The sequence below is a fragment of the Pygocentrus nattereri genome, chromosome 3 (genome assembly GCF_015220715.1).
Source record: "Pygocentrus nattereri isolate fPygNat1 chromosome 3, fPygNat1.pri, whole genome shotgun sequence".
NCBI lineage: Eukaryota > Metazoa > Chordata > Actinopteri > Characiformes > Serrasalmidae > Pygocentrus > Pygocentrus nattereri.
Genome location: NC_051213.1, coordinates 3,056,193 through 3,084,102, shown reverse-complemented (window position 1 = coordinate 3,084,102; position 27,910 = coordinate 3,056,193). Strand labels below are relative to the sequence as shown.

The following is a 27,910-nucleotide window of genomic DNA, read 5'->3' as shown; positions in this document are numbered from 1 at the left end:
TTGCCCAGAGTGGTGGGCAGCCCTATCCACGGCGCCCGGGGAGCAATTGGGGGTTAGGTGTCTTGCTCAAGGACACCTCAGTCATGGACTGTCGGCACTGAGGATCGAACCGGCAACCTTCCGGTCACCGGGCCAGATCCCTGACCTCCAGCCCACGACTGCCCAATTATAAATTATTTTTGAATAAGGATGATTATTTACAGATCTGTGCTTTTATTCTTTCCTTCTTATTGACTGCAACTTCTCAGTGTGTTAGGAGAAGTGCTACCAAGACACAGCAACAGTAACCAACGTATGCAGGGCTTGTCCAAATTTGGCAAATGGCCAATTCAGGAGTTCATGTAAATCATAAAAATCAACAAGTCGTATCAAATATGAATGTAACTCATTACACGAATATAAAACAGTCCTTTATTAGAGAATTAAGTGATTATATAATACATTTATATAATACAGGAAAGTGACAATTAAGGTCAACGCATTAAACGTTTGAGCTCAGAAGACAAAGTGTTAGAACTACAATCTCGTGCCAACACGTGTGTGAGTGTGTGTGTGAGCGTGTGTTCACCACGTCGACCGGGTGTAGTCAGTCGTCTTGCACCACCATCACGTTTCCGTGGATTTCGTATTCGATGGAGCCCCAGTCGAAGACGTTTCCTCGCGGGACGCGCTGCCTCTGGTTGAAGTACAGCGCTTTAATCTGGCTGCCCGACAGCACGTAATCCCACATGTTCACGTCTGTGATCTCGCCCGCAAAGCTCTGCACTGCCTCGAAGTCTCCCAGGTGCTTGTCTGGGTCCTGGCCCAGCAGGGCGGTGCCACGGGCTCGGATGCTGTGACCTGGTTTGTAGACCTGCAGGGCGCTGCGCCGTCCATCCACCCAGAAGGCAGCAAGGCCGGTGCGGGACGCCCAGGTGAGGCACAGGTGCGTGCGGAAGGTGGAGAGAGGCGGCAGATGGTAGAAAGCTCCGTCTCCGCTCAGGTATAAGGAAATGCGTCCGTCTTTCTCGCGCCACACGTTGAGCTCATCGTAGTCGGGAGTGCGGTAGGCAAACAGGATGATCTGCCGCTCGCCCTGCAGCTCGGTGGCCACCCGCATGCACAGAGTGAACGCAGACAGGCCCAAGGGCTTCTGGGGCGTGAGCTTCACGAAGCTGAAGTCCGTCTCATATGGGAAAAGCAACACCTTACCGCTCAGGCCCACTAACACAGAGAGAGGTAGAGTAAGTGAGAAAGACGAAAAAGTAGAAACTTATTTATTGTATTACATTAAGTTAAATTAGCCTTTATTAATCCCACAACAGGGGAATTCACCTCCACAATTAATCCATCTGTGCAGTGAAACACCCACATACACACTAGTGAACACACACTAGGGGGCAGTGAGCACACTTGCCCGGAGTGACGGGCAGCCCTATCCACAGCGCCCAAAGAGCAGTTGGGGGTTAGGTGTCTTGCTCAAGGACACCTCAGTCACATATTGTCGGCTCTGGGGATCAAACCAGCGATCTTCCGGTCACGAGGCTGGTTCCCTGACCTCCAGCCCATTTTTTTTATATGCTCTATGTAGTTTTGTAGCAGCCACATTTCCACATAGGGATCAATAAAGTACATCTGTTTATCAAAACCCAAACAATATATCATCCAGACACCTTGTTGTCTAAAATTTGCTCTGAAATCAATGGCGTCAATATAATCATTTATTTTCGGTCTTATCAGGATTTTTGGGTATTTTTGGAGAGCTGGCCAGGAGATTCGACTCCAGTGAGGCTGCCTGGCTAAGATGTGCCTCTGAAACATCAATCAGTATAAAAAAATTCTCCTGTTTGCTTTGGTGTTCATGTTAAAGTGTGTAAATGTGTATATTTTATATACAGTATTTTTTGTAACATGTGTACACCAAAGGAAGAAAAGGGACACTGCCTATAACTTTTGCAGCAAAATGAACCAACTACACCTTTGGTGTAGTGTAGTAGTTAACACCTCTTCCTTCCAGGTTGTAGGGTGGGATTCAATCCCCCACCTGGGTAAACACCCTACACTATACCAATAAGAGTCCTTGGGCAAGACTCCCAACACCGCCTTCGCCTCCCTGTCTAAAATGATCAAATTGTAAGTCGCTCTGGATAAGAGCGTCAGCCGAATGCTGTAAATGTAAACCGGCAGTGTCAGACAATGCGTATGTTGCTCTGAAGGGAGTGGAAAGCATGTGAATTATGGGATCTACAAAATGTCATTGTTCCAGCTCATCCCAAGGTGTTCAGTGGAGCTTCACCACTCTGACTAATCCATTTGGTGTCCAATTGAGATTATTCGCTCTAACTCATTCCAAATGTACTTGGTGGAGCTCCATCACTCCAACTAATCCCAAATGTGTTCAATGGAGCTCCATCAATCAAACTCATTCCAAAGAAGTTCAGTGGAGCTCCTTCACTTCAACTCATCCAAAAGATGTTCAATGGAGCTTGATCAATCAAACTAATACCAAAGGTGTTCAGTGGAGCTCCATCAATCAAACTCATCCCAAAGGTGTTCAGTGGAGCTCGATCAATCAAACTCATCCCAAAGGTGTTCAGTGGAGCTCGATCAATCAAACTAATCCCAAAGGTGTTCAGTTGAGCTCGATCAATCAAATTCATCCCAAAGGTGTTCAGTGGAGCTCCATCAATCAAACTAATCCCAAAGGTGTTCAGTTTAGCTCCATCAATCAAACGAATCCCAAAGGTGTTCAATGAAGCACTATTGCTCCGGCTCATCTCAAAGGTGTTTAGTGGAGCTCCATCAATTAAACTAATCCCAAAGGTGTTCGGTGGAGCTCGATCAATCAAACTTATCCCAAAGGTGTTCAGTGGAGCTCCATCAGTCAAATTCATCCCAAAGGAGGTCAGTGGAGCACCAACAATCAAACTAATCCCAAAGGTGTTCAGTTGAGCTCGATCAATCAAATTCATCCCAAAGGTGTTCAGTGGAGCTCCATCAATCAAACTAATCCCAAAGGTGTTCAGTTTAGCTCCATCAATCAAACGAATCCCAAAGGTGTTCAATGAAGCACTATTGCTCCGGCTCATCTCAAAGGTGTTTAGTGGAGCTCCATCAATTAAACTAATCCCAAAGGTGTTCGGTGGAGCTCGATCAATCAAACTTATCCCAAAGGTGTTCAGTGGAGCTCCATCAGTCAAATTCATCCCAAAGGAGGTCAGTGGAGCACCAACAATCAAACTAATCCCAAAGGTGTTCAGTGGAGCTCCATCACTCCAACTCTCCCACTTATCCTAAAGGTTTTTAATGGAGATACACATACCTGAGCCAGATACTTTGAGTTCAAAAATTAAGCTCAAAGAAAAATGTGGAAATGTGTAAATCTCCCCGAATAAGAAACACTGAAAATATATAAACATAAATATATAAACACTGATTTGTCTCACCAATATACACAAAAACACCACAGTCTGCATGAAAGAGGGTCAACAATAACAATAATACAGCGTTTTCAATGTGATGCGCAGTTAAAAGTCAGACATAATATCAATAATATGCCTAAAATTAAGTGTGTGTGTGTGTGTGTGTGTGTGTGTGTGTGTGTGTGTGTGTGTGTGTGTGTGTGCGCGCACTATAAACAAATTTCAGTGGCAACATTATAACTGGATAGGGTCATGCGAAAAATTTATTTTGAAGTTCAAAAAACACAATTTACTGCACTGCTCCAGCCAAACCATGCTTACTCTGCACTTTACCAAAAACTAATCACACAGCAGACAGGCTCACGATTCACACCTGTAAATATGAGTAACTACACAACAGTCATAAACATCACTGACTGATGTCATTAAGACATGCCCACCTTCAGCGCCCACAGCCAGGGAGACGGTGCAGAGCAGCAGGACAACAGGAGGCAGCATCCTGCAGCAGGCCTGAGCAGCACACACACACACACACACACACACACACACACACACACACACACACACACACAGGCTGAATACATTTCAGCAGTAGATCACAAGATGGAGCGTCTCATCACCAGTTACGTCACATTATAAACTGTCCCATGCAAAAGTTTGGGCACTCCTGGTCAACTGACACGTTGATTTTCTGAGTGTAAATAAGTGAACACGCCCTCTACAGAGACACATTTCTGCACATTTTAATACATAGTTACTGTTTATTTGCGAAATTTAACATAAACGTATCGCTGTTGTCGGAAGAAAACCTCGTATCTCCAAAATGGCAACTTTAAAGAGAAAAGGAAAAAATGTACTTTACTTTTAATGGAAGTCAATGGAACCAGACGTCTTTCCAACTCATTTTGGACGGTTTCTTTTGGTCCATTTATCATGAAGTTACACACAATGTAAAGAGCAACAGACATTTTCAAACTATGTCAAAAACTGAAAAACGACAAAAATGGAGATACGAGGTTTTATTCTGACAGGTGGCAATTTTTATACTGCAAGTTTTAGCTTTTTAAACAATTTAAACAATTAAATACATTTTAGAATTGATTGGTAAGTGTATATGAGGTATGATCTAATGACAGTGTCCACTCTAGCTGAACTCCACAGTTCTGTCTGAACAAGAACCTCGATGGAAGAGATAAGACTAAAAAAAAGCTGAGCTTTATGCACAAAGGCCTTTTTCAAATTTGCTTCATTTTAAACTGTGACCTACAAATAGTGCTGAGCCTTGAACATTTCTTCATTTCATTTTTATTAAACTTCATTTTGCTCTTCTTTAAATTGACATTCTAAAATGTTGTATCTAAAATTATTTCCAGATTTAAATGAAAAAGTCCCAGATTTTCAACACAGTCTCAGACTTTTAGACCCCGAAACACATGTGATCAGTTTATAGATGGGATTTTCATTCACGGTTCAGATTTCTAAAACAAACGCATTTCAAATCATCAAGTCACCACGTAAGGACTGCAAGTACTCAGTCGGCTCAGTCAGTAGACACTAGCGTACTTCGGTGAAATTCTCTTCAGCTGGAAACGTTAGAGATTACACTAAAACTAACATATTTTGGGAAGAATGATCACCAACAACAAGCAGGAAAAAGGTTTGAAAACCATCCGCTCCCTGATGGGCACAGTAAGGCAACACAATGACCAGTGTCCATCAAAAAGGGTCAATACATCTGAATAATATGTGCCATAATATAATAATAGCTTAATCAAAAGCAGAGATACTCACCATGATTTGTGTGTTTGCTGTTTATCAACACGTCAGGAAATCTGAGCGCTGGTGCACGCACGGCTCCTGTATCCTCCTTGCACCAGCGTGACATCATCACACAGACAAAAGGCTCAGTGTGAAGTCCAGCAGTCAGTTGATGCTCTTAGTCAAAGTCTCTCTCTTTCAAACACACATGAACAGCATCAGTATCGCGTTTTTCACTGCGGATTTCCTTTATTAGAACTGTTTTCCACAACTGTGCAGTCATTAAAGCTGTGTAATAACACACGTGGCACTATTAGAGTTCAGCTAATCCAATCTGTCGCCTGGTTTAGATTGTTCAGTAGCTCCTCTTTGCCTTGACGCAGCTTCACACAGGTTCTCTCAAGCAGCTTCATGAGGAGCCACCTGAGATCCGTTTCCAGCAGAAGTGAAGAACTCACGCATATGACCACACCGCACAGGCGTAGCAGCAAACCATTTGTGTGTGTACGTGAACGGCTGTGTTTACATGCAAAGACTTTTGCCAATCCGCTTGAACACGTTCCGATTGCAGATTCAGACTGAGGTGTTTATCTGCTCACTCTATTCAACAATCTGGTGTTGATCAACAAATCTCCGTTTACATGCTCACTACAAGTGATCCGATGCAAAATAATGCGCATGTATGAAAAACCACTTAGTGTAGACGTTACCATGACAACCAGCATCACGTGAGCCCAGTCAGAGTGAGATGAGCAGCAGTGAGCAGTGATTGTGTTTTTAACTGCTTTAAAATGACGTCAGACTCAGGAAAACGTCCTTCACACGTCCTTATTAAAGAAGGCCGAGAGGAAGACGTCGTGCTCTGAGACACGTAAGCTGGACGTCCGTCCCACCGCCGTCTTTTAAAGATCAGAGCATGAACTTCGTCTCCTCTGCAGACCAGTTTCTGCTCCGCCGTGTTGAACGGTATAAACTCTCACTGTGACGCGACGCACATGCAGAACGGACTGAAACTTTCCGATAGGGAATGTAATCGGATACAGGCGTTTACACGGATATTATTCTTCTATTTAACTGATTATTGAGCTATTAGTCAGATTATTAGAGTTATTAGGTTGCATGTAAATGTGGCTAATGTTACATAACTTCAAAACTGTTGTCCACTAGACCATTCATGTACTGGTCTTCTTCTTTCAGCTGCTCCCTTTAGGGGTCTCCACAGCGGATCATCTGCCTCCATCTTGCCCTATCCACTGCCTCCTCTACTTTTACACCAACCATCTCCATGTCCACCTTCACTGCATCCATAAACCTTCTCTGAGGTCTACCTCTTCTCCTTCTACCTGGCAGCTCCATCTCCAACATTCTTTGCCCAGTATATCCACTATTCCTCCTCAACACATGTCCAAACCATCTCAACCTGGCCTCTCTGGCTTTATCTCCAAACTGCTCCACCTTCACTGTCCCTCTGATCTGCTCATTTCTAATCTTGTCCATCCTCGTCACTCCCAACGAAAATCTCAGCATCTTCATCTCCGCCACCTCCAGCTCAGCCTCCTGTCTTTTAGACAGAGCCACAGTCTCCAAACCAAACATCATAGCAGGACGCTCTACTGTCTTCAGCCCTGACATCCGTCTCCACCCACTCCATCCTGCCTGCACCCTCTTCTTCACCTCTTTTCTACACTGTCCATTGCTCTGGATGGTTGACCCAAGATATTTGAAGTCATCCACCTTTACGACCTCTACTCCTTGCATCTTCACCTTTCCACCTGCCTCCCTCTCATTCACACACATGTATTCCGTCTTGTCTCTACTGACCTTCATTCCTCTCCTCTCCAGTGCAAACCTCCACCTCTCCAGATTCTCTTCCACCTGCTCTCTACTCTCACCACAGATTACAATGTCATCTGCAAACATCATGGTCCATGGAGCCTCCTGCCTGACCTCATCTGTCAACCTTTCCATCACCATTGCAAATAAGAAGGGGCTCAAAGCTGATCCCTGATGTAACCCCACCTTCACCTCGAAACCATTTGTCACTCCAACTGCACACCTCACCACTGTCTCACTATCCTCATACATGTCCTGCACCACCCTAACATACTTTTCAGCTACACCTGACTTCCTCATACAGTACCACAGTTCCTCTCTTGGCACCCTATCATCTGCCTTCTCTAGATCCACAAAGACACAATGCAGCTCCTTCTGACCTTCTCTGTTCTTCTCTACCAACACTCTCAACAGAAAAACTGCATCTGTGGTACTGAAACCAAACTGCTGCTCACTGATCTGAACCTCTCGCCTTAGCCTTGCTTCAACACATTCATAGAATAGAATAGAATGCCTTTATTGTCACTATACAAAGTACAATGAGATTAAAAGCAACTCCATCTCAGTGCAAACACACAATGTAAACAAATGACACAGAATAGAATGGGGAGGGGTTGTTTTGTATATATGTGTATATATGTATGTGAAATAAATATAGAAACAAAATAAAAAACTATGTATTTACAGGATATAAATATGGAGATATTTACAGCTGTGTTGTGTGTCACTAAATATTGCACACTGCTAAATATTGCACACTGCTAAATATTGCACATATTCCAGTATAATTGCACATGTACAGTATGATTGCACATTTCCGTATGCAGAGTATTGCATCATGTACTGGTAAATAAAAATAAATATATAAATAAATAAATAATTAAACTCACTTGATTAAATGTGTGCACAGTGCATTATATTGTGTCTCCAGGGTTGGGAAAAGAGTTTTTGGGGTGCGATACGCTGACCTGTGCATGTGGTCCAAAAAGGTTTGCTATACAAAACCTTTATTATTTTGTTGTGATGAAGGTAATTGTGAGCTTTTGTGCTGTTATGGTCTGTATCTATTCACCATCGACACATTTAGAAAAGACAAAAGTTGTTTACTACATCAATGTTGGCATAAGCAAACCTAGCTGAGTAGTATTGATACCACCAATGGCTGAATCCAAAAGACTTTGCCCAGCTCCTGCTGCCAATGTGTGGGGGGCTCAGTTTGGTTTACACAACAATTAAAGGCAAATATACATTTGTGTTTGTAAGTAGAAGAGAAAGAACTGCATCATCATTTGAATTCGGCGCAGTTATTTTTGTAGGTTCGTTTTGTGATATTTTTCAGTGACTTGTGCTGGAAGGATGTAAAGACTAATTAAGGCCTCGTCTTAAAAAGGACTAGATTTTTTGAGGTTTTGGTGTTGATCCAGTCTTGCTCTCATTAGACCCTGTCTTGACTTGCATTCAGCCCCAGTTAGACTCTTGACTCTGTCTCGAATAATCGTCGTTTAGGACTCGAAAATGGTGGTCTTGACTATAGCCCTAACTTAAACCTGTTCATTTGTTTAGTTGTCTGAAAAAAGGATACCATTTCTATGGAGAGCAGGAAAACAACAGTCAGAAGAAGAGAGAAAATCTGGCTTTTGGGTGTTTAAAATCATCAATTAATTGGTCTATAAGTTGTAAAAATTGCACCACATGAGAAAAACATCTAAACGCTAACGGCATTTTGACATAACATGCAAGAGTTCAAACAAGCTTGGACTTCAAAGAGCCATCAAAATATCAAATGCTTGAAAAAACCACTGCTGTGACCAAACTAGACTGCAGTTTAGGACAAATCGTGGTACTGGTGTTGGACCTCCGGGTTCTCCGGTTTCCTCCCACAGTCCAAAGACATGCAGTCAGGCCAATTGGACATGATAAATTGCCCCTGGGTGTGAGTGACTGTGTCTGTCTGCCCTGTGATGGACTGGCGACCTGTCCAGGGTATATCCTGCCTTCCGCCCGATGACTGCTGGGATAGGCTCCAGCAACCCCCCCCACACCCCCTCCCCCCCGGCGACCCTGAGGGAGAAGCGGCTTGGAAAATGGATGGATGGATGGATGGAGTACACAGTTAATCGCAGCTGAAGACCGTTACGTAATGATATGTTTAAGATTGTTTGATTTAAACAAATGAAAAGTCAATTGGTACATCCCGTGGGTTCAGTTATGATGGAACAGTGCAGGGATGTTTCATGCCTTATTTTATGTTGGAGCATCTTTACAGCTCTGGGGGAAGATCACAACACTATTCAACAGGGGTTATGAAGTCCAGTCTTAACTGTAAATAGTATAATTATACATGCAGTGAGCATCAGTCTATGGACATTTTTATTCTTTAATTATAATTTGTTGTATGAAAAGTAAATGTTGAAACGCCAGAATCACACTGCTATTTAAAAATGACATCTGGAATACATGTTTGTTTGTCCACGTAGTGTTTTTATTTTCATGTTCTAACAATACTGCGATAATATCAAACTTTGCTCAAATGTGAGGCAAATATCGTAATTTTTATACATGTATAAATACTAGTACATGCACAATTGCTGAAAACATACTGCTACTGTTACACCACTACAGGACCTCGTTACAGAGATAGTCATCTTACACATCATTTGTACTTCTCTTCCACTACAAGGACATTCCCATGTACTTCATACTGCATAGTTTTCCATTTAAGAACTTTTGGTTCTGGCCCCAAACCTAACTCAATGAATTGCTTAATCTGACACCCTGTCAGCACATAATCCCACATGTTCACGCCTGAAATCTCGCCTACAAAACTCTGATTTTCATCAAATTTACCAACGAACGAGTCCGGATCCTGACCCAGGATAACAGCACCACCAGACTGGACCTTGTGGTTTTTCCTGTACACCTGCAGAGTGCTGCGGCGGCCGTCCACCCAGACCGCAGTCAGACCTGTGCTGGATTCCCAGGTGACACACAGGTCTGTGCGGAAGATGGAGAGAAGGGGGACGGCATAGAAAGCACCCTCTGAGCTGCTTCTCAGGTATAAGGAGATGTTGCCCTTCTCCTGCCACACGTTAAGCTCATCGTGGTCTGGGGTGCGATAAGCGAAGAGGATGGTCTCACGTGCCTCTTTGGAAACTACGTTTGGATCCACAGACAGACGCATACACAGAGTAAAGGCCTCTAAGTTCAGGGGCTTCAGGGGGGTGAGCTTCACATAGGAATTGGCTGATGGTTTGGGGAAAAGCAGCCCTTTGTCAGTCAAACCACCTGAAAGGCAAAGAACGTTCTTCTCACTGTGATGCACACTTACAGTGAAGTTAAAGTGCAGTTCTTTCACATCCACTGTGGCCAGGATCTACAAGCTTTACAGGACACTGACAACAATCCCATTCAAGTTCATGTGAAACTTTCTTACTGGGTTTGGGCAAAAGTCTTTCAATTGTTTATCTAATTTTGAGGTCTCTCTCGGAGAGGAGATGGAAATTAAAATAAAGTTTCAGTAATTTTGTAACTGGGTACACGGCTCAACCAGCGGTCAGGGGTATATTGTTCAGAAATAACTGCCTTGTTTATTAATCAGTATAAACGAACAGGATAAATGAAGCGTGAAGTGATATGTCTAATCATCAAGTTGGCATGTAGGGATCGAATATGTGAAATTAGTCCGAGAATTCTCCAGTTATTTAGGAGCTAGTGGAAGGGAGGTCTCTAGTAGGAATTGGGACACATTATTAGTTTAAGAAGTGTAAATATGTTGAGAGAGCTAGCAGAGGTAACCCAAGCATCCCACTAGGAATGCAATGAGAGTTTCAACCTTGCAGCACTGGTGGTGAGTCTGGTCACACGGCCTCCAAATGCAGCTATTCGTCAAACTATAATGCATACAGGGCCAGACGGCCAGACTAGGGTCAGCGCTTGGAGTTTTGCTTGGTCGACAAGGCGAGGCCTACTTGGCTGGTTCTGAAAGGGACCGTTCCCACATGCGCCACATCGGCAGGCAAACTCCAATCTGTATTCAGGGAACACTCTGCTCACATTTCCCCTAAACTTTCACGGATAAAATTTCAGACTCAATATTTCGCTGCTTTTGGAACAAAACCTCGTATCTCCATTTTTGTCATTTTTCAGTTTTTGATAGAAGTTGAAAGCACCTATGGTTCTACATCCTCTGGGTAAATTTCATGATGAATACACCAACAGATATTACCCAAAATTATTTGGAAAGAATTCTGGTTCCATTGACTTGTATTAAAACTAGAGGAGGTTTTTTCCCTTTCCTGCAAAGTTACCATTTTGGAGATATGAGGTTTTGATCCGACAACAGGGATTTACTGCTGGGCAAATAATGATGTTCTGAATCGTAATAACAGTGATGAGTGACTACAATTATTGCAAGACAATTGAACAAACACTAACAAAGAGTAAAGCTAAACTGCAGAGATGAAAATAAAACATTTAAACTTCTCGTGCGTTGGCTGGCTTTACTCACAACGTAGAGCCAAGTCAACTAACTTTCCAACTCTTTCACTCAGTACTAGAACTGAGACTCGGTGTCTCTCTGTGCTACTGTGTCCAAGCAATGCCTTCTGGGCAGAGACCGGGTAAGAACCCAACATTCCAGGACGTCCAGTATCCCTTGTTCCGCTGGGTGGATTCCAAACTCAGTGCGATTGAGATCAATTCTTAGCAGAGATATTAAACTACAGCTCCTATTAAAATCAGCTTTTTCCAGCTCATTAAGTGTTTAGATCCACTAGAGTGTTTGAGTATCCACTTCATTCTCAAACCCAACGGTGTTCGGATTCACCGAGTGCTGCACGTTGGTGCACAGAGTCTGTGCCGGTGTGTGACTTTGAACTGTGGATATTGACTTGGATGTTGACATTCAAAGTCCATTAATCATGTGGTTTTGGACGGGGCCATAGTCTACACCAGTGGTTCTCAGAGCCCCCCAGATGGTCCAGATTTTCCCTCCATTCCAACTAGACGTAAAATTAAAATGTGGACCTACTGAGAGCTCCGATAACCAGTTTGAAAACCACTGGTAGAGAAGCGACAGCACTCGTTACTCTAACTTGGCTGAAATTGCTGACATTTTTTCTTGTCTGGCTCTTACTTGGCTGGGACTTGGCCTTAGCTAGCAGCACAATAACAGCTGAAGCCAGGAAACTTTATGTTATGAGCCAGAAGTGGCAAAGGTCCTGGATTCCAGCACAGTGCGGTGATTTCCCACATCAGCCAAGCCCGGTAATTAAATAACGAGTTAAATCAGGTGTGCTTCATACTCTATGAACCATCTATCACCACTTCTTGAGACACATCTGAAGACATCTTAGGACACCTTAAGGCCTGAAGACATATCTTGAAGTCATTTCTTAAGATAACAGTCTTAAGATGTTTTGACCATAATAATCTCCCAACGCATCTCAAAACGCAGAGCACATACTCCCGTAGTGTCACTGCAAAGTTAAAAAAAATCAAGTGAGCAGAACAATCACCAGACTGTGCAGGAATCCTGCCCCCCAGGACCGGCGCTCCCCAACCCTGCGGTGAACCTTGGTTACTTGACCAGAACTTTTGTATTACCCATAATTTTGTAATGTGCTGGTACTGAAAAAGTACATCTTACTGCATTAAGGATGAGTTCAGTCCTTCTGGGCAGTTTGCTCTAGCTCATATAGATAACGGTTGCCATGATGTATTAAATGAATCACACCTTAAAATTGGAAATCAGGCTCTGCTAAATGATCCAGCACTGAACTAATCCAACACACTGGAGGCACAGATTTAGGCCCAGTCCCATTTCACCCCTCGCCCCTACCACTGAGCTTTTAGCACGTTCACGTCTAGGGTAAGGGTGTCTTAATTGTTGTTGAGATAGAGGGGTAGGGCGAAGTGTTAGGGCTACATGACCCTCCAAACTGAGACTCCAAATGGAGAGTTATGAGGAAAAAAAGAGTAAATAGTTCCTTAAATAGTCCAGCAGTTCTGATGCCTGAGGAGCCAGAATGTAACTGCTGCACCATTTAAGGTGGAACGGGAAAATTCGGACTAGAATCTGGAGAATCTGACTTCAGCTTCATATCACTGAAGAATTGGGGGGGGTGATAATAAATAACTGCCCTCCTCTTTGAAGGCGTATGATCCATAAATGTAACTAAAGCCCAGCAGTGAGGAGCTGAACTTTCCCCTCCTCTGCTGCCCCTGCAGACGGGCAGGGTCGCCTACAGAGCGGCTAGTAGCTGATAATGAAGTGATGCTCTTTTATTAGAGGGTCTCGTTTCAGAGGGAAGATCTCAACCACTGCCCTGTAGCTCAGTAACAAGGGGTGAGGGGGACACTCGAAAACGAGAGGCCAAAAGAAGAAATGGGACTGGGCCTTAGAAACAGTTGAGCGCTTGAATTGACTAGATATGATAACGCTGAATTGAATTTATAGACTCTCAGAGGTGAATCTGGGTTTGTTAATGCATCTTCACAAAACAGAATGATGTACAGAACACAGATAAACTTACTTTCACAAAGGCAGGTCAGGGGCAGGAGGACACACAGCAGAACGAGCACCCACTGCATTTTACTGTGAACATTTTAGTCGAACCTGTTAGCCACACACAGCTGATAATCACGTTTAACGACAGTAAAACTCAAGTGGCTGGAATGAATAAGAAGCACAAGTGCAGATGCTCACCTGGAAGCGAAGACACTCTTGATGTTGAATCTTTCTTGGCTCCTGTCACCAGTTAGATCTTTTTCCTGGGGGCTGCAGCTTCTGCACTGATCTGATTGTATTTGCTGATCAAAACCCAGTTTGTTATGTCCACTCTTGCACAACCTCTAGTAAAAGTTTACCTAATACACTGAGGGAGGTTTTGTTTCAGAGTGTCCGTGTTCTTCAGTATCATGTGTGTAATTCTGGGTTGAAAATGTATGGGCACTAGGATGAGAGCCAGTTGGGGAAAAAGAGCATGAAATTCAGCAAGCTGCTCCTCTGTCTTTGTGGTCTGGGCATGCATGTCTCTCTCTCTCTCTCTCTCTCTCTCTCTCTCTCTCTCTCTCTCTCTCTCTGTCTCTCTCCTCTCTCCTCTCTCCTCTCTCCTCTCTCCTCTCTCCCTCTCTCCCTCTCTCCCTCCCCCTCTCTCTCTCCCCCTCTCTCTCTCCCTCCCCCTCTCTCTCTCTCTCTCTCTCTCTCTCTCTCTCTCTCTCTCTCTCTCTCTCTCTCTCTCTCTCTCTCTCTCATTGGCTGTTGCCTGATCAGTTATGTTATTTGTTATTACTGTTATTTCTGACCTTCTCACACTACATGTTTCAAAATATCGGTGGGCCTCTAAAGAGTGACCCGTTTATCCTGTCACACTACAAGATCATGCACACCATCAATCAAACGCTGTGGGTGGGATGTCAGCAGGGATGTCAGCTGGGCTTTGGAGGTTCTGGAGCAGAGCTTGATGCTTGTTTAATGCAGTACAGAGCTATTAATAGCAACCACTGAGTGACACTTTAGCACTTGTTTAACAGGAGATGTGTTACACAACCTTTCCTTTCAACAGGACCGGTAACAAACTAGATGCTCCTTTTCTTCTTTAGTGCATTATTTTCATAAACAATCTGAAAGGTTGACTCGTCAGATCACAATACACATCTCCACTGAGCTGCAGTCCATTTCAGGTCAACTCAAGACCAGAGAAGTCGGCGGCGTTTCTGGATGTTGTTGAAATTTGTCACGGCATGGCGGCACGGCGGCAGGGTGGGTAGCGCTGTTGCCTCACAGCAGGTAGGGCCTGGGTTCGATTCCCCAGCCAGGTGACCAGGATCCTTTCTGTGTGGAGAAAACGTTCTCCCCGTGTCTGCGTGGGCTTCCTCCCACAGCCCAAAGACATGCAGTCACGCTAAATGGCCATGGTAAATTGCCCCCAGGTGTGAGTGACTGTCTGTCTGCCCTGCAATGGACTGGCGGTCTGTCCAGGGTGTATCCTGCCTTACACCTGATGACAAGCTGGGATAGACTCCAGCACCCCCCACAACCCAGAAGGAGAAGTGGCTTAGGAGGTGTGTGTGTGTGTGTGTATGCACAGTACAGTCTTACCCTGCATTAGTGGATGTAGAGATGGACGGTGTTCATTGGCATCAGTTTGTCAAAGGATTCCTGAGCCTGTGCGTTGATCTCCATCACAAAAACATGCAGGTTTTTAATGCAATGCATGTATGGGATCATCATAGCATCACAGGCTTTCAATTGTAATGAAATTTTTCTGGATTCCCTGAATATTATACCTAAAATACCTCCATGCAATGTTTGGCTAAGGAATGTTAGTTTTAAACTGTTGAATTTTTGATGCACATTTGTCTCGACTCATCCGCACTTCCAAAGACAACGTTCCTAGTCTTAACTGCTCCTGTACCAGCTCTGTTTTGCCTAAAGAAAAGAGAGCAATTCAGCGTTTAAACAGGTCAAGTCATGTTATTTTATGTTCTTTGTAGACCTACACAGGACAGATGTCAGAACTGGCATGCACCAAACAAACAAACAAACAAACAAACAAACAAACATGTAGAGAACTAATTAGAGAGCCTTCCCCAACTCCATGACTAGGCCAAAAGTGGTCGGCAGTTATAAAAGACTTACAGAGACGGATTTTCAGCTTACTGTGGCACAGTAGAAGTAAACTGACAGGAAAGGCATAATTAAGGTTATGCTAATACATTGGGAATAGAGACACTAAACAGGCCTTAAAATAGAGATCTGTCTTTGCTGCTATGATGAACTAGGACGTTCGTCCCAAGCCACCATGGAGGTAAGCAGAAACAGCTGTGGAATAATCCATGTACACATATCCAGCCAATCAGATGCACGTGTTATCGTGGGACTCCAGCCAATCAGACTTAGCAGTAGGTGGGTTCCTAATAAGCGATATAATATACATCCTAGGGACATAACAGCTTGGTTCTTGAAAGCAAGTACAACCAGCTCGTGATAAACTAGCCAAAAGCTGTGGTATTCTTAAGCAATAGAGTGGGAGCACTGGTGACTTTGTTTCTAGCAGTATCTGAGCTCAGGACCGTCTTTCTCTCTAACCTACTGGTAACTAGCAGAGACACTTTCTCTAGACAGACAAAGCTCTTCCTGTAAGTCACTCTGGATAAGAGCGTCTGCTAAATGCTGGAAATGTAAATGATTTGATTGCAGGGATAAGCCAAAGTTACAGCAGCTACATTCTGGCATGGCAGGTGGAATGGAAAGTTCCAACAAGTAGCTGGTGAACGAGAAGCATACATAACTGGGAACAATCTAAATGGTCCTTTTCTTCGTTGGCTTAGAGAATGTGACGTCCATTATTTCCATAAACAATCTGAAAGACTGACTCGTCAGACCACAACACACGTGTCCACTAAGCATCAGTCCATTTCAGATACGCTTGAGCCCAGAGAAGTCAGCGGTGTTTCTGGATGTTGTTTATATGTGACTTCCATGTTACAGAATGGCAGGGAGGCGGAGCCAAGTGCAGAGAGGAAAACCCATGAGAAAGGGTCTTAAATAAACTTGAGGCAATGGAGTGTGAATTTGGCACGGCGGAGTTCAGGTGACCCAGAACCAGACTCGAACCGTCCATGAACTGATCGGTGGTCTGTGGAGTTACCGCTGTGCCACAGGCATGAACGGTATAAACACCTCATGGAACGGGAAGGGTTGGAAAGGGGAAGGCTGAACTAGAAATGTGAAAAAAAGATCAGGAAGCAAAAATGACTTCCTCTGTAATGATGAGAGGAAGGCAGACTTGGTTTCTCCCATTTGCTCTCGGTGGAGCAACACCTTTTGTACGGCTCAGAGCCGTTTGTAGCTCAAGCCTTCTTGCGGATTTTAAGTAGCTTTGGGGCAACTACTCAATTTTGTATTTTCCGGCCTTCTTTTCTTTTCTTTTCTTTTCTTTTCTTTTCTTTTCTTTTCTTTTCTTTTCTTTTCTTTTCTTTTCTTTTCTTTTCTTTTCTTTTCTTTTCTTTTCTTTTCTTTTCTTTTCTTTTCTTTTCTTTTCTTTTCTTTTCTTTTCTTTTCTACACCACCTGGGCTGCATACCACACTGGTCATCCCTCTACAAAGGGCTTTTGTTTGCCAGGCCTTAAGTAGAGGAGTCCACAGGTGTGTCAGGTTGGGCCTGATCAGCCCAAGGGCTTCTGTGAATTGAAGTTCCCTGAAGTTATGGCACCTCACCACTGTTGCCCTCTACTGGCAGCTGGCGGTACAGGCTGGGTGTCTTGTCGATGTTGCCCTCTGCTGGCAGCCGATGGCACAGGCTGGGCCCTTATATTCTGCTGTGCAGAGTAAAGTCTGAACTTACATTTATGTATGGAGTGATACACAGTGTTTATGGTAGTTTTGAGCCCATGTGGTGATCTCCATCTCAGAACCATGGCAGGCTTTGGTGCAGTGCTATCATAGGCATTAACAGGTTGTGGGTTTCGGCCTTTTTCTTTACACATACAGATTTTTATCTTTGCAATCCCTGGCCAAGGAATATGATTTGTAAACTTTACTGATGCATTTTTTGCAAAGTGGCGAGCCTTGACCCATCCACAAAAAGCATTTGAATTGAAATGCACAGAACTTCAAGCTTATGCAGAGAAGAGACAGGCAGGGGCTCGCAGATCTGTGTCCAGATCCTTAGCCATTTGAAGTCTATCAGTGGCTCGAATCAATTGACGAGATCCTTGCCAGTGAGGAGAGGGATAGTCTCAAGAGGAGATACATGTACACGGTGGATCAAACTCATAAGCCTGATGGCCAAGTGCACCAAAGCCATGGAACTGAGCATGAGACCAGTGAGAGAGTGTGGCTGGATCTTGAGGGAACAACTTTGCGGCTGGAGTTCTGGCTGGCCACCGACTGTACCTGATGGAAGAGGGTGGACATCATCAAGGTTATGTCTGATGCCGTGTCCAGAAGGTCCTCATGCAGGAGCTTATTTTCCAGGGTGGTCAAGATGTAGAATTTGTGAGTGACTGCTTTCTCATTTAGGTGACCCAGAAACTGTTGGAAAGGTGGATCACCTTGCAGCACTGAGGGATCTTCAAAGATTAACCCTTCCTTTGGGTCTAGCTGGAACACAAGGAACTACAAAGAAATGCAAATGGATGTCACAACTAAGGGCTGCAAATAAAAAAAAAGCAATACATCGCTGAATCGACCATAGCATCCAAATGTGCTTGTGAATGAAAACAAAGAAGTGAAAGTACATGAACTGAGAACAAATGCAGTAAGTAGTTCAGCTGATAGAAGCTATCTGAAGCAATTTTCTGCAAATTACATAAGAAAACTAGGAGCATGCAAAAGGAAAATGAATAATATTTACTGCTTCCTTTCTAAAGGGAACAAAGAGGATATGAAAAGACAGATGAAAGTGTTTAACAAAGCTTAGACAGACACTGTGGATGTTTGTAAATTAGTACAGTCAATCCTAAGTGGTAAGGAACATTTCAAAGAGCGAACAAACTGGGTTGATCCAAAACATAGTCATTTTAATCACTTTATGCTGGATGATGAACACTGGTTGCATGGAAACCCCTAACAAAAAGACAAACGAGCATCAGTAATGCTATCTGGATATGGAATTCAACCCAAGGATGGTGTTTCAAATAATTTTAGTTCAGCTTAGACAACTTAGCTCTGAAGATCCCTAGACCACACAAGCCCTTCCGCCACGACAAGGCCCCAATCCAGGAAGGGGCGGATATTGCCATTTAGTCTAATTATAATTGATTATTATTGCTTAAAATTAAGGTGGTCAGAGTAACTTTGATTTAGTTTAAAGTGTACAGACCAATGCAAGAAGGAGACAAACACTCACACCAAGGATGCTTTAATAAAAAGCTAACTTTATTGACTAAATAAAATTACCCTACAATTGGATAACTTTTATTAATAAACAAAAGAAAAGAAATAAACCGAACAAAGGAATGGCTCAGGTAACGTAACTTAATACTCAGCTTAAAATGGTATGAAAGGGTTACTTAGGGCACTCCTTGGAAAGTGACTAAAAACTTAAGGGTAAAAGAGTCTATGGGGGAACTTAACCTAAACTAATATATCTAAAACAGAATTCTTATTGAATAAAATAGCATCAAACCTTGACTGCACAAATGAAAAAGAGCCAGCCTTACTTTGAAGGCGGGGAGCCAGACTTTGAGTCCTCCGAGATGGGTCACTTGAGAACTGGCTAGAAATCACACACTGGGCTTTTCCATAGCTGGCCCTGGAGTCTTGGTGGGGCTTCACACAGGCAATGCGTCGCAGTTGATGACCAGCTTCATTGTCTCGCTTACCCAAGTATGAAGCTTGGAACTGGGGCAGTCTTCTGGTGAGGAGTTGGAACGCAGTTTGAAGCATGGCTCTGAGTAAGACTCAGCATCTCTGGGGTTTCTCCTTGGGGCTGCTTGAGGATGGAGCGAGGTGGCCCTTCATGATCAGTTTGCCTGAAGATTGAGGTGGGGCTCGAAAGGAATCTTCGTTCTTGGCATTGCGGGCCTACCTCGACTCAGTCAGCTGGAGTGAGTGCAGTCAAACTTCGAAAGCTGCTAACTTAAATTAGCTAACTATCTTCATCAAAGCTGAAACTTAAAGAAATTCCTTACTTGGCCATGTAAAGAAATCTTCACTTTCCTCTCTAAGGTTGGGTTAAACTTAAAGGTATAAACAAACACATACAACAAAATGTCCAGATATGATCTAAGCATTCTAAACTGTGATTTGACATGTCAGTTTTGATTGGCAGGATGTCCATTGACCACTGTCACAGTATGTCACTGCAAGTGACAGCAAGTAGTCTATCTTAGATCGAGCTTGGCGTCTACCCAAGAACGCACTCTCCAGGCACTGAGCTCAGAGCTGGCATGGCTGGACTGGCAGATCACTGCCCTCCTGAAAAAGCAGGAGAAACTCCTTCGGCAGAAGTCGCAGCTCGAAGCTGCCCAGGGAGCTTCCCACTCAGTGGTTGCGCCTGCCTCGCCTCTTCGTACAAGGGGAGATGCCATTCTCATGCCAGCCCCACATGGTCCCTGGGAACGCCAGCGTCACTGAGCCAAGCACCTCAACTGGCTGTTCAACTGTTTTTATATTTGGAAGTTCAGCCTGTATCTCGCCTACTTCTTGCCTGACAGTAGCTATGTTAACTGCAAGTTCTGATACCAAGTTGGGATCTAGCAGCAGCTGCTGTGGCCAGCACCCTCACCATGAATCATTTGGACCTTTCACTGGATCCATGTAGTTTTGACTGTGTAACGGTGAACTTCTGTAGCTGGTACAACATGTGAGTGATGTTTGCTTCTGCATGCCTATTGGCATCCATGGTCCATCTAGCCCCAGCCCATCCTGTCTTTTGGGCTGTCATACAGGGTGGGCTACATACCTCACTGGAGTTCAACCTGACAAACACCAACAGTTTGTCTTTCTGAATGGAACATGCTGAGGGTGGGTGGGTTGTGTTGTGTACTATAAGCGAGAATGGAGAGCTATGCATCAAACAACTGATTTTTAGGCTAGTATCCACATTATTTCTACCACTATAACAAGCCTTGTGTCCTTCTGGACTTTACTCCAGTTTCTACTGGGCAAAGATAAACGTGGCTTGGAGATGTTTCTGCAAGTCATCCATATATTGAGGAGTCATGTATGCCACTGCTATGCTGGCCTCCCCTGGTTGATCAAGAAGGTGCAGAGGAACCATCATCTGTCTGCCTGTCGTCAACTCGAATAGGGAGACCCCCATGGCATCTTGCAAAGTGACCAACTTAACATCCCAATCATGTTGGTTCGTTGTGACATACTTTTTCAGTAGGCTCAGCAGTGAAATTCTTCCCTTAGTCAGAGTTGACATGGCTGGGTAGACCATGATCAACAAGTAGGCAGTGGTCATGGTTGTATGCGTTGGCAGGCCTTCCACCCATTTTATGAATGCATTAAGTGACCGTGAGGAAGTATTTGTTGCCTCTGACTGTTCTGGTGAGCGGTCCAACCTAGTCAAGTTGAAGGTCTGACCAAGGGAATGTTAACCCTTCTTTCTGCACTGGAGCTAGAGAATGGAGTGGGTTTGGACAGTTGAAATTGGCAGCACACCAGCCTTTAATGTAGTCTGCAACATCCTTTCTCATATGAGGCCAGTATGCCACTTGCTGCACTGCATGCTATGTTGCCTTGATCCCTTTGTGTCCAGCACATGGAAAATCATGGGCATGCATTAACATCACCACCTGTCGCACTGAGCCACAGTGAGTGAGTCAGAGACATGTAACAAGCAGGCCTGTGATTATGCGCAGAGATCCCCGGGCATTGAATAAGTGTTTAAGAGATCATGGGGTCCAACGGCGGCATCCATAATTCCAGACAGGAATAGGATTGTCACCAAGTCAGTATCTGAAAAAGTGGGGTTAAGAGGTGCATTTAATGATTATTTATCTTCTAAAGTCTGTGAAGACTTCACAAGTCATTTCCAAAATAAAATAGACCTGATACGACAGGGTGTAGCTCAGCAGAGTCAGACAAGCTCCTATAATGTTCCTTAAAGGCCTTAAATCCAGACTGAAATGTTTCAGGTATGTGATTCCTATGTAAATAGGAGCTTAGTTGCTGCGCCACAGTTTGGGAACCCTTTAAAATGTTTATATATTGCTTCATAAATTTGTGTGAAAATCTGAAGTTTTAGATCAAGTCTTTAAGTCTATAGTAGATAAATAAAACCTAATTAAATACACACACACACACACACACACACACACACACACACACACACACACACACACACACACACACACACACACTTTCTAAGCCACTTCTTGCAAGGTCTAATTAAACAAATGAGTTAAAATATTAGACTTGGTAATTTATTTATTGAGGAAAATAGTCCAATATTACATAAAAAGTATGTGAACCTCTGCTCTCAGTATCTGGTGTGACCCCCTTGTGCGGAAATAACAGCTTCAGCTCTGTTATGTTGTTGGGTTTCCTCCCATGAACTGCTGCTTCAGGACCTTCCACAACATTTCTATAGGATTAAGGTCAGGACTTTGACTCGGCCAGTCCAAACACTAACTTTATTGTTCTTTAACTGTTCTTTGGTAGAACAATTTGTGTGCTTAGGGTTGTTGTCTTGCTGCATGACCCACATTCTCTGATGAAGTTAAAGTCAGTGTGACACAAAAACATCGTCTCCATTTTTGTTGTTTTTTTCGTTTGCATAATAAACTCCAGTGATTCTTTTGCCTTGTGTTAAAATGAATGATGAATGGACCATCATCCCAAATTAACTTCCATTTCAAGCTTCCATTACACCCGCTTAAGAGAAATACATCCACTTAAGAGGAATACGCCCGCTTAAGTGGAATACGCCCGCTTAAGGGGAATACACCAGCCTAAGATAAATGCACCTGCTTAAGAGAAATATGCCAGCCTAAGAGGAATACGCCCGCTTAAAAGGAATACTCCCGCTTAAGAGGAATACACCCGCTTAAGAGGAATACGCCTGCTTAAAAGGAATACGCCTGCTTAAGAGAAGTACATCCGCTTAAGAGGAATACACCAGCCTAAGAGGAATACTCCCACTTAAAAGAAATACGCCCGCTTAAGGGAAATGCACACGCTTAAGAGGAATACACCAGCCTAAGAGGAAAACTCCCAGAACTCCCTTGGGGATCACGTGACCGCTGACTCTTGTTCCACAACCAATCGTCGTCCTGCTTCACCAGAGTGCTGATGAGTTTCACCTGTCCTCCTTGTTCATGGGAATGATGATGGTGAGTATTTAAAGCCAGGGCTTTAGGGCGGTCTTTGTGAAGTATTGCTTTCCTGAAAGCTGATGAGTGGTTTTCCTGTATAGCTGTCTTGGGTTTCTGGATTGTCCACCCTGCCTTTTGGATTTTGCCTGCCTTCTGGTGATGTTTGTTTTCTTGTGTTTTTGGTCTGTTTTGGGTCTGACTGTTGCCTGTGCTTTGACTGAGATCTGATTTTCTGAGCTGACCTGTCAATCAGAATGTTCCTTATGTAAATATGACTTGTCCTAAATGCAGGAGCTGTAGCCCTCAGCTTTAGACTGGAAAATAGACCCAACTAAGAGAAGCTTCTGGAGTGTCTGACTGGCATACCCACCAGGTGAGTTCACACTTGTGCTTCCCTTTCATCCCCTACTTTAGTTTTGCTGGTGTTAAATGTGGCCGTCAGCTGTGTGAATTGTGTTGAAGGCTAACAGGTTCTGCTGAAATACTTGCAGTAAAATGAAGTCCGTGCTCGTTCTGCTGGGTGTCCTCCTGACTCTGACCGCTGTTTGTGAAGGTAAGCTTGTTTCTTTGTTCTGATCACAACTGTTATTAAAAATAAACTCAAGCACATGGGCTTAAATTCAGGTTAGTCCAGGTGGAAGTGCTCACCTGTATCTAGGCATCTTCCTGTTAGGGGCTGGATCATTTAGCAGAGCATGATGGCTGTAGGACGCTTGTCTTAAATTCCTGATGTTGAGGTGAGATTTACTTAAATTATGGTACAGTATCTATAGAACCTGCAGCAGTCTCACAGGAAATATCAGCCATCTTTCTGTTCTTATTCCATCAGTAATGCAATAATGCACACTTCTACTACAGGCACACTACAGAATTATGGATGATACAAAAGCATTTGTCAAGCTGGAGGATGTGAGGTGATGAAGGCTTGGACTGTACGTTAGCTGAGGGAATGTCTGTGTGGTGGCTTGTAGGAGTCCATTAATATGGTGTGCGTATATTTAAAATATCACTGCTGTTGGAACAAAACCTTGCATTACACACATGCATTGTAGTTCTACATGGTTTTCGATGCAGGCAGTATCTGCACCAGGTTCTCAGATTTTTGTGCCAGTCCAGCTAGAGGGAGTGCTTTTTACCAGTTTTGGAACCACTGGTGGAGTAGCTGCATCACTAGTTGCTCAAATGTGATGAATTACTGATATTTTTATCAGACTTGGTGCTTATTTTGTCTGAGACTTGGCCGCGTTCTTCTAATCGGCTGTGTTGTAGACTTGCTTCATTTGTCATGCGTTCTTAATGCAGTTACTAGACAAATTCAGGGTATGGCAAGGATTCAAATACTCACTAACATGCCCTCTACTTTAGCTCACCTTTAGGGGTAAGGGGGTAAATGTACATAATGGTTGCCCAGAACTCACTGTGACCTGACGGGGTTCTCTTTAAGAAACGCACTACCCAAAATGAGTGGTACCAATAGAGCATTTAAAGAACTTGATATTAAAGGATTGTTCAGTTTGCTGTGTTCAAACTAGATCTTTAACCCCAGCTATTCCATCTGTTGTATGACTAACTTCATTCTTTTAGTTTTGACATGGTTTTCTGGAAGGTCACAATGTGGGCTTGTTTATCTAGTTACTACTTTAGTTGTAGGAAATTGTCTATTAGCCTGCCAAGTTGATTACAACTCAATCCAGCTGTCTAGCATTGTGAACTGACCTTAACATGGTTTTTCAAGATTGTCCAACCTTAAAATGGTTGCTATGAAAGAACTGCATCACAGTTAGAAGAACTTTCTGCTTTTTCAGGTGGTGTGAATGGCAAGGGGCTGTTTTTCCCAAACCCATCGGCTAATTCCTTCGTCCAGCTCTTCCCCCTGAAGCCCCTGAATTTGGAGGCCTTTACTCTGTGTATGCGTCTGTCTGTGGATCCGAATGTAGTAGACAGTGAGGAACGTGAGACCATCCTCTTCGCTTATCGCACCAAAGACCACGATGAGCTTAACGTGTGGCAGGAGAAGGGCAACATCTCCTTATACCTGAGAAGCAGCTCAGAGGGTGCTTTCTATGCCGTCCCACTTCTCTCCATCTTCCGCACAGACCTGTGCGTCACCTGGGAATCCAGCACAGGTCTGACTGCGTTCTGGGTGGACGGCCGCCGCAGCACTCTGCAGGTGTACAGGCAAAACCACACGGTCCAGTCTGGTGGTGCTGTTATCCTGGGTCAGGATCCGGACTCATTCGTTGGTAAATTTGATGAAGACCAGAGTTTTGTGGGTGAGATTTCAGACGTGAACATGTGGGATCATGTGCTGATGGGCGATCAGATTAGGAACTTCAGTGATGAGCTGTGGTTGGGACCAGAACCAAATGTGCTTAACTGGGACACTATGCAGGATGAAGTAAATGGGAATGTCCTTGTAGTGCCAAAGAAGTACAACTGATATGCAGGACTCTGCTGTATGGTCCTGTAAACAAATGACATGTGATGTTTTCTGCAACAGACCTGTAAACAAGGAAGTATCGGTACATATAAAGTCACTTGTGTATATTTCTTAGCATTTCAGTGGCATGTACTGCAATATTGGAATGACAATAAAAACATGGCATGGGCAAACGTGTCCTAAAATAGCAGTACATTCAGAATGAACTGTCATTGTACATTATACTCATACACTTGCACAACAACATTGAAGTACAGACTGCTGCTCTTGGTGCAAAGAAAAAGCAGAAAGAGGGAAATTTAAATACTATGCAAATTTATACCACAGAACAATTGCACATGACCCATCAAACTCTGAATTTTTCTACTTAGGAATTGCACTGGCCCATTGACACGAACTGTTAATTGTGTAGTATGACTGCACCAAAACCTGGTCAGTCAAACGTTTGTGTTTAACAGCTATGGCCCTGTTGTAAAAACTTGGTCCGTTCATTCTTGTCTTCATTCGTCTAACATCTGCCACATGGCATCAGTTCAAACATTCAGTAGCCTGGGTGTGTGCTTTGCTGCTTTTTTTTTTTTTTTTTTTTTTTTTTGGGGGGGGGGGCATTGAGCCTTTTGTAAGTCCTTTTTTGAGTCCTGTGGTGCAACTGGAGAACCACATGGATACAAGTCAGCACACACTCCACGGAGCAGCGGTAGAAAAGTCAGCAGTTTCTTAAGATTGAGCCTCCTGAGGATCCTTAAGTGGAGATGTTGCTGTGGCCTTTTCATGACTGCTGAGGTGTTGGAACTTCATTGGAGGCCTACGTCCACATACACCCCCAGGAACTTGAAAGTGGATACCCTCTCCATACACTCCCCATTTACTCAGACATGGGACTCTCACAACCCACCTGCCTCTGCATCAAAGACTTAAGTTGCTGTTAAGGTTTGCTGTTTCTGAAGTTGTCTGAACACCACTCCACCAGCCTTTGGACCACCTCCTGGTTTGCTGTTTCATCACCATCAGATATAAGTCCAATTAGGGTGGTGTCATCCGCGAACTTAACTGTAATGTCTGCATGGCTACTAACAGTCGTACGTGTACAGGGTATAGAGTAGTGGACTCAGCACGCAGCCCTGTGGGGATCTGGTGTTGAGGCTGCTGATGCTCGTCTTTTTAGGTACAGGTACAATTATATGGCTGACTTCAGACATGGTGGTATGAAGGATTGGGACAGTGATGCATTCTTGCTGAACGCTGTTGGAAGACTGACCATCAGGGCCTCCTCCTCACCATCAACCCGCTCTCCTGTTCATTTGTGCCAACTGCAACACCCTCAATTACATCACTGTGCCTTCCAGATGTACCAGCATTGAGATAGGATGGGACTGTTTCAGCTCACTCCCACTTGTCATAAAATCTCAGAGACCGCCTCAGTCAGTGCAGTTTCTAAGGCTTTACCATCCAGACTTCAGAGATCCTCTTAGCTTTTATTTGGTATTTAGCTTATTAAATTATTACTGTTTGACCAGAGAAGGATTGTTCTTCCCAAGGTTTCTTCCTCCAGTCTGAGGAAGTTTTTCCTTGCCACCACCGCCTCTGGCTTAGTCAGTGGGGGATGCATGTTGTCCCTGTATGTATTCATACTTCTGTAAAGCTTCTGTAAAGACATCGTTAGGAAAAAAACGCTACACCCTGCAGGAAGAGAATTCCACCAGCCACAAAGATCATAAGAAGATGGCCAGACGGGGAGTGGCATCAGCTGCAGGACTGTTTTGAGAGTACAGATTAGAATGTTTTTGAACACCAGGATCTGGTGGTATACACCACAACTGTGCTGTCCTACATCAACTTCTGTGTTGGAAATGTGACCAAGGACAAACCACTACAGGTATATTCCAACCAGAAACCCTGGATGACTAAAGAAGTGCACGTCCTATTGAGGCAACGCGACATCGCTTTCAGGTCTGGTGATGGTGCGCAGTGTGGCGCTGCCAGAGCAGAGCTGAAGAGAGGGATCCGGAAAGCCAAGATGCCGTACAAAACAAAGATTGAAAATCATTTCAGGACCAACAACATGCGGGGAGTGTGGCAGGGAGTCCAGGATCTCACCCACTACAAGCCCAGCAACACCACAATGGATGTAGCTGACTCGACGCTTGCGGAGGAGTTGAACCACTTCTTCACATGGATCGAGGTGGAAAGTTCAGCGATTGCAGCAGGCAAACCATCCGGCTGCAGCAGCTCCAGCCTCACAGTGCAGGAACACGAGGTGAGGTGCACACTAAGAACGGTGAACCCTAGGAAGGCGGCGGGACAGGATGGAGTGACTGGGAGGGTCCTCAAAGAGTGTGCGGATCAGCTGGCTGGGGTTTTCACCAAGATCTTCAACGCATCACTGTCCCAGTCCTTCATACCACCATGTCTGAAGTCAGCCATATACTGGTACCTGTACCTAAAAAGACCAGCATCAGCAGCCTCAATGATTATCGGCCAGTCGCTCTGACACCGATCGTCACAAAATTTTTTGAGAAACTGGTTAAATGTCAGTGTCCTGTCTCCCACCCACACTTGACCCATTTCAGTTTGCATACAGAGCTAACAGATCAACAGAGGATGCCATAGCAACAGCACTCCACACCACCATCTCCCATCTGGAAGTGCAGGGGCGCTATGCCAGGCTGCTCTTTGTTGACTTTAGCTCTGCTCTCCCAGAAAG

The 27,910-nt window shown here is 44.1% G+C and overlaps 2 protein-coding genes across 4 annotated transcripts; one reads left to right on the top strand and one right to left on the bottom strand.

Annotated features, from left to right (window-relative positions):
* Positions 1–391: 391 nt before the first annotated feature.
* LOC108415657 lies at positions 392–15,115 on the bottom strand. Its single transcript, XM_037537357.1, has 6 exons — positions 15,094–15,115; positions 13,699–13,789; positions 13,526–13,587; positions 9,688–10,277; positions 4,211–4,217; positions 392–1,203 (listed from the first exon to the last, which is right to left on the bottom strand). Exons 1-6 carry the CDS (start codon positions 15,098–15,100, stop codon positions 587–589), a joined length of 1,374 nt encoding a protein of 457 aa, XP_037393254.1. The 5' UTR covers positions 15,101–15,115; the 3' UTR covers positions 392–586.
* Positions 15,116–22,815: 7,700 nt separating this feature from the next.
* LOC108417650 (pentraxin fusion protein-like) lies at positions 22,816–25,399 on the top strand. Of its 3 annotated transcripts, none has more exons than XM_037536943.1 (4): positions 22,816–22,922; positions 23,058–23,139; positions 23,258–23,319; positions 24,572–25,399. In XM_037536943.1, exons 3-4 carry the CDS (start codon positions 23,262–23,264, stop codon positions 25,204–25,206), a joined length of 693 nt encoding a protein of 230 aa, XP_037392840.1. In that variant the 5' UTR covers positions 22,816–22,922; positions 23,058–23,139; positions 23,258–23,261; the 3' UTR covers positions 25,207–25,399. The 3 variants fall into 3 exon arrangements, with proteins under 3 accessions (XP_037392840.1, XP_037392839.1, XP_037392841.1); XM_037536942.1 differs by having other exon boundaries at positions 23,229–23,319; XM_037536944.1 differs by having other exon boundaries at positions 23,209–23,319.
* The last annotated feature ends 2,511 nt before the right edge of the window (positions 25,400–27,910 follow it).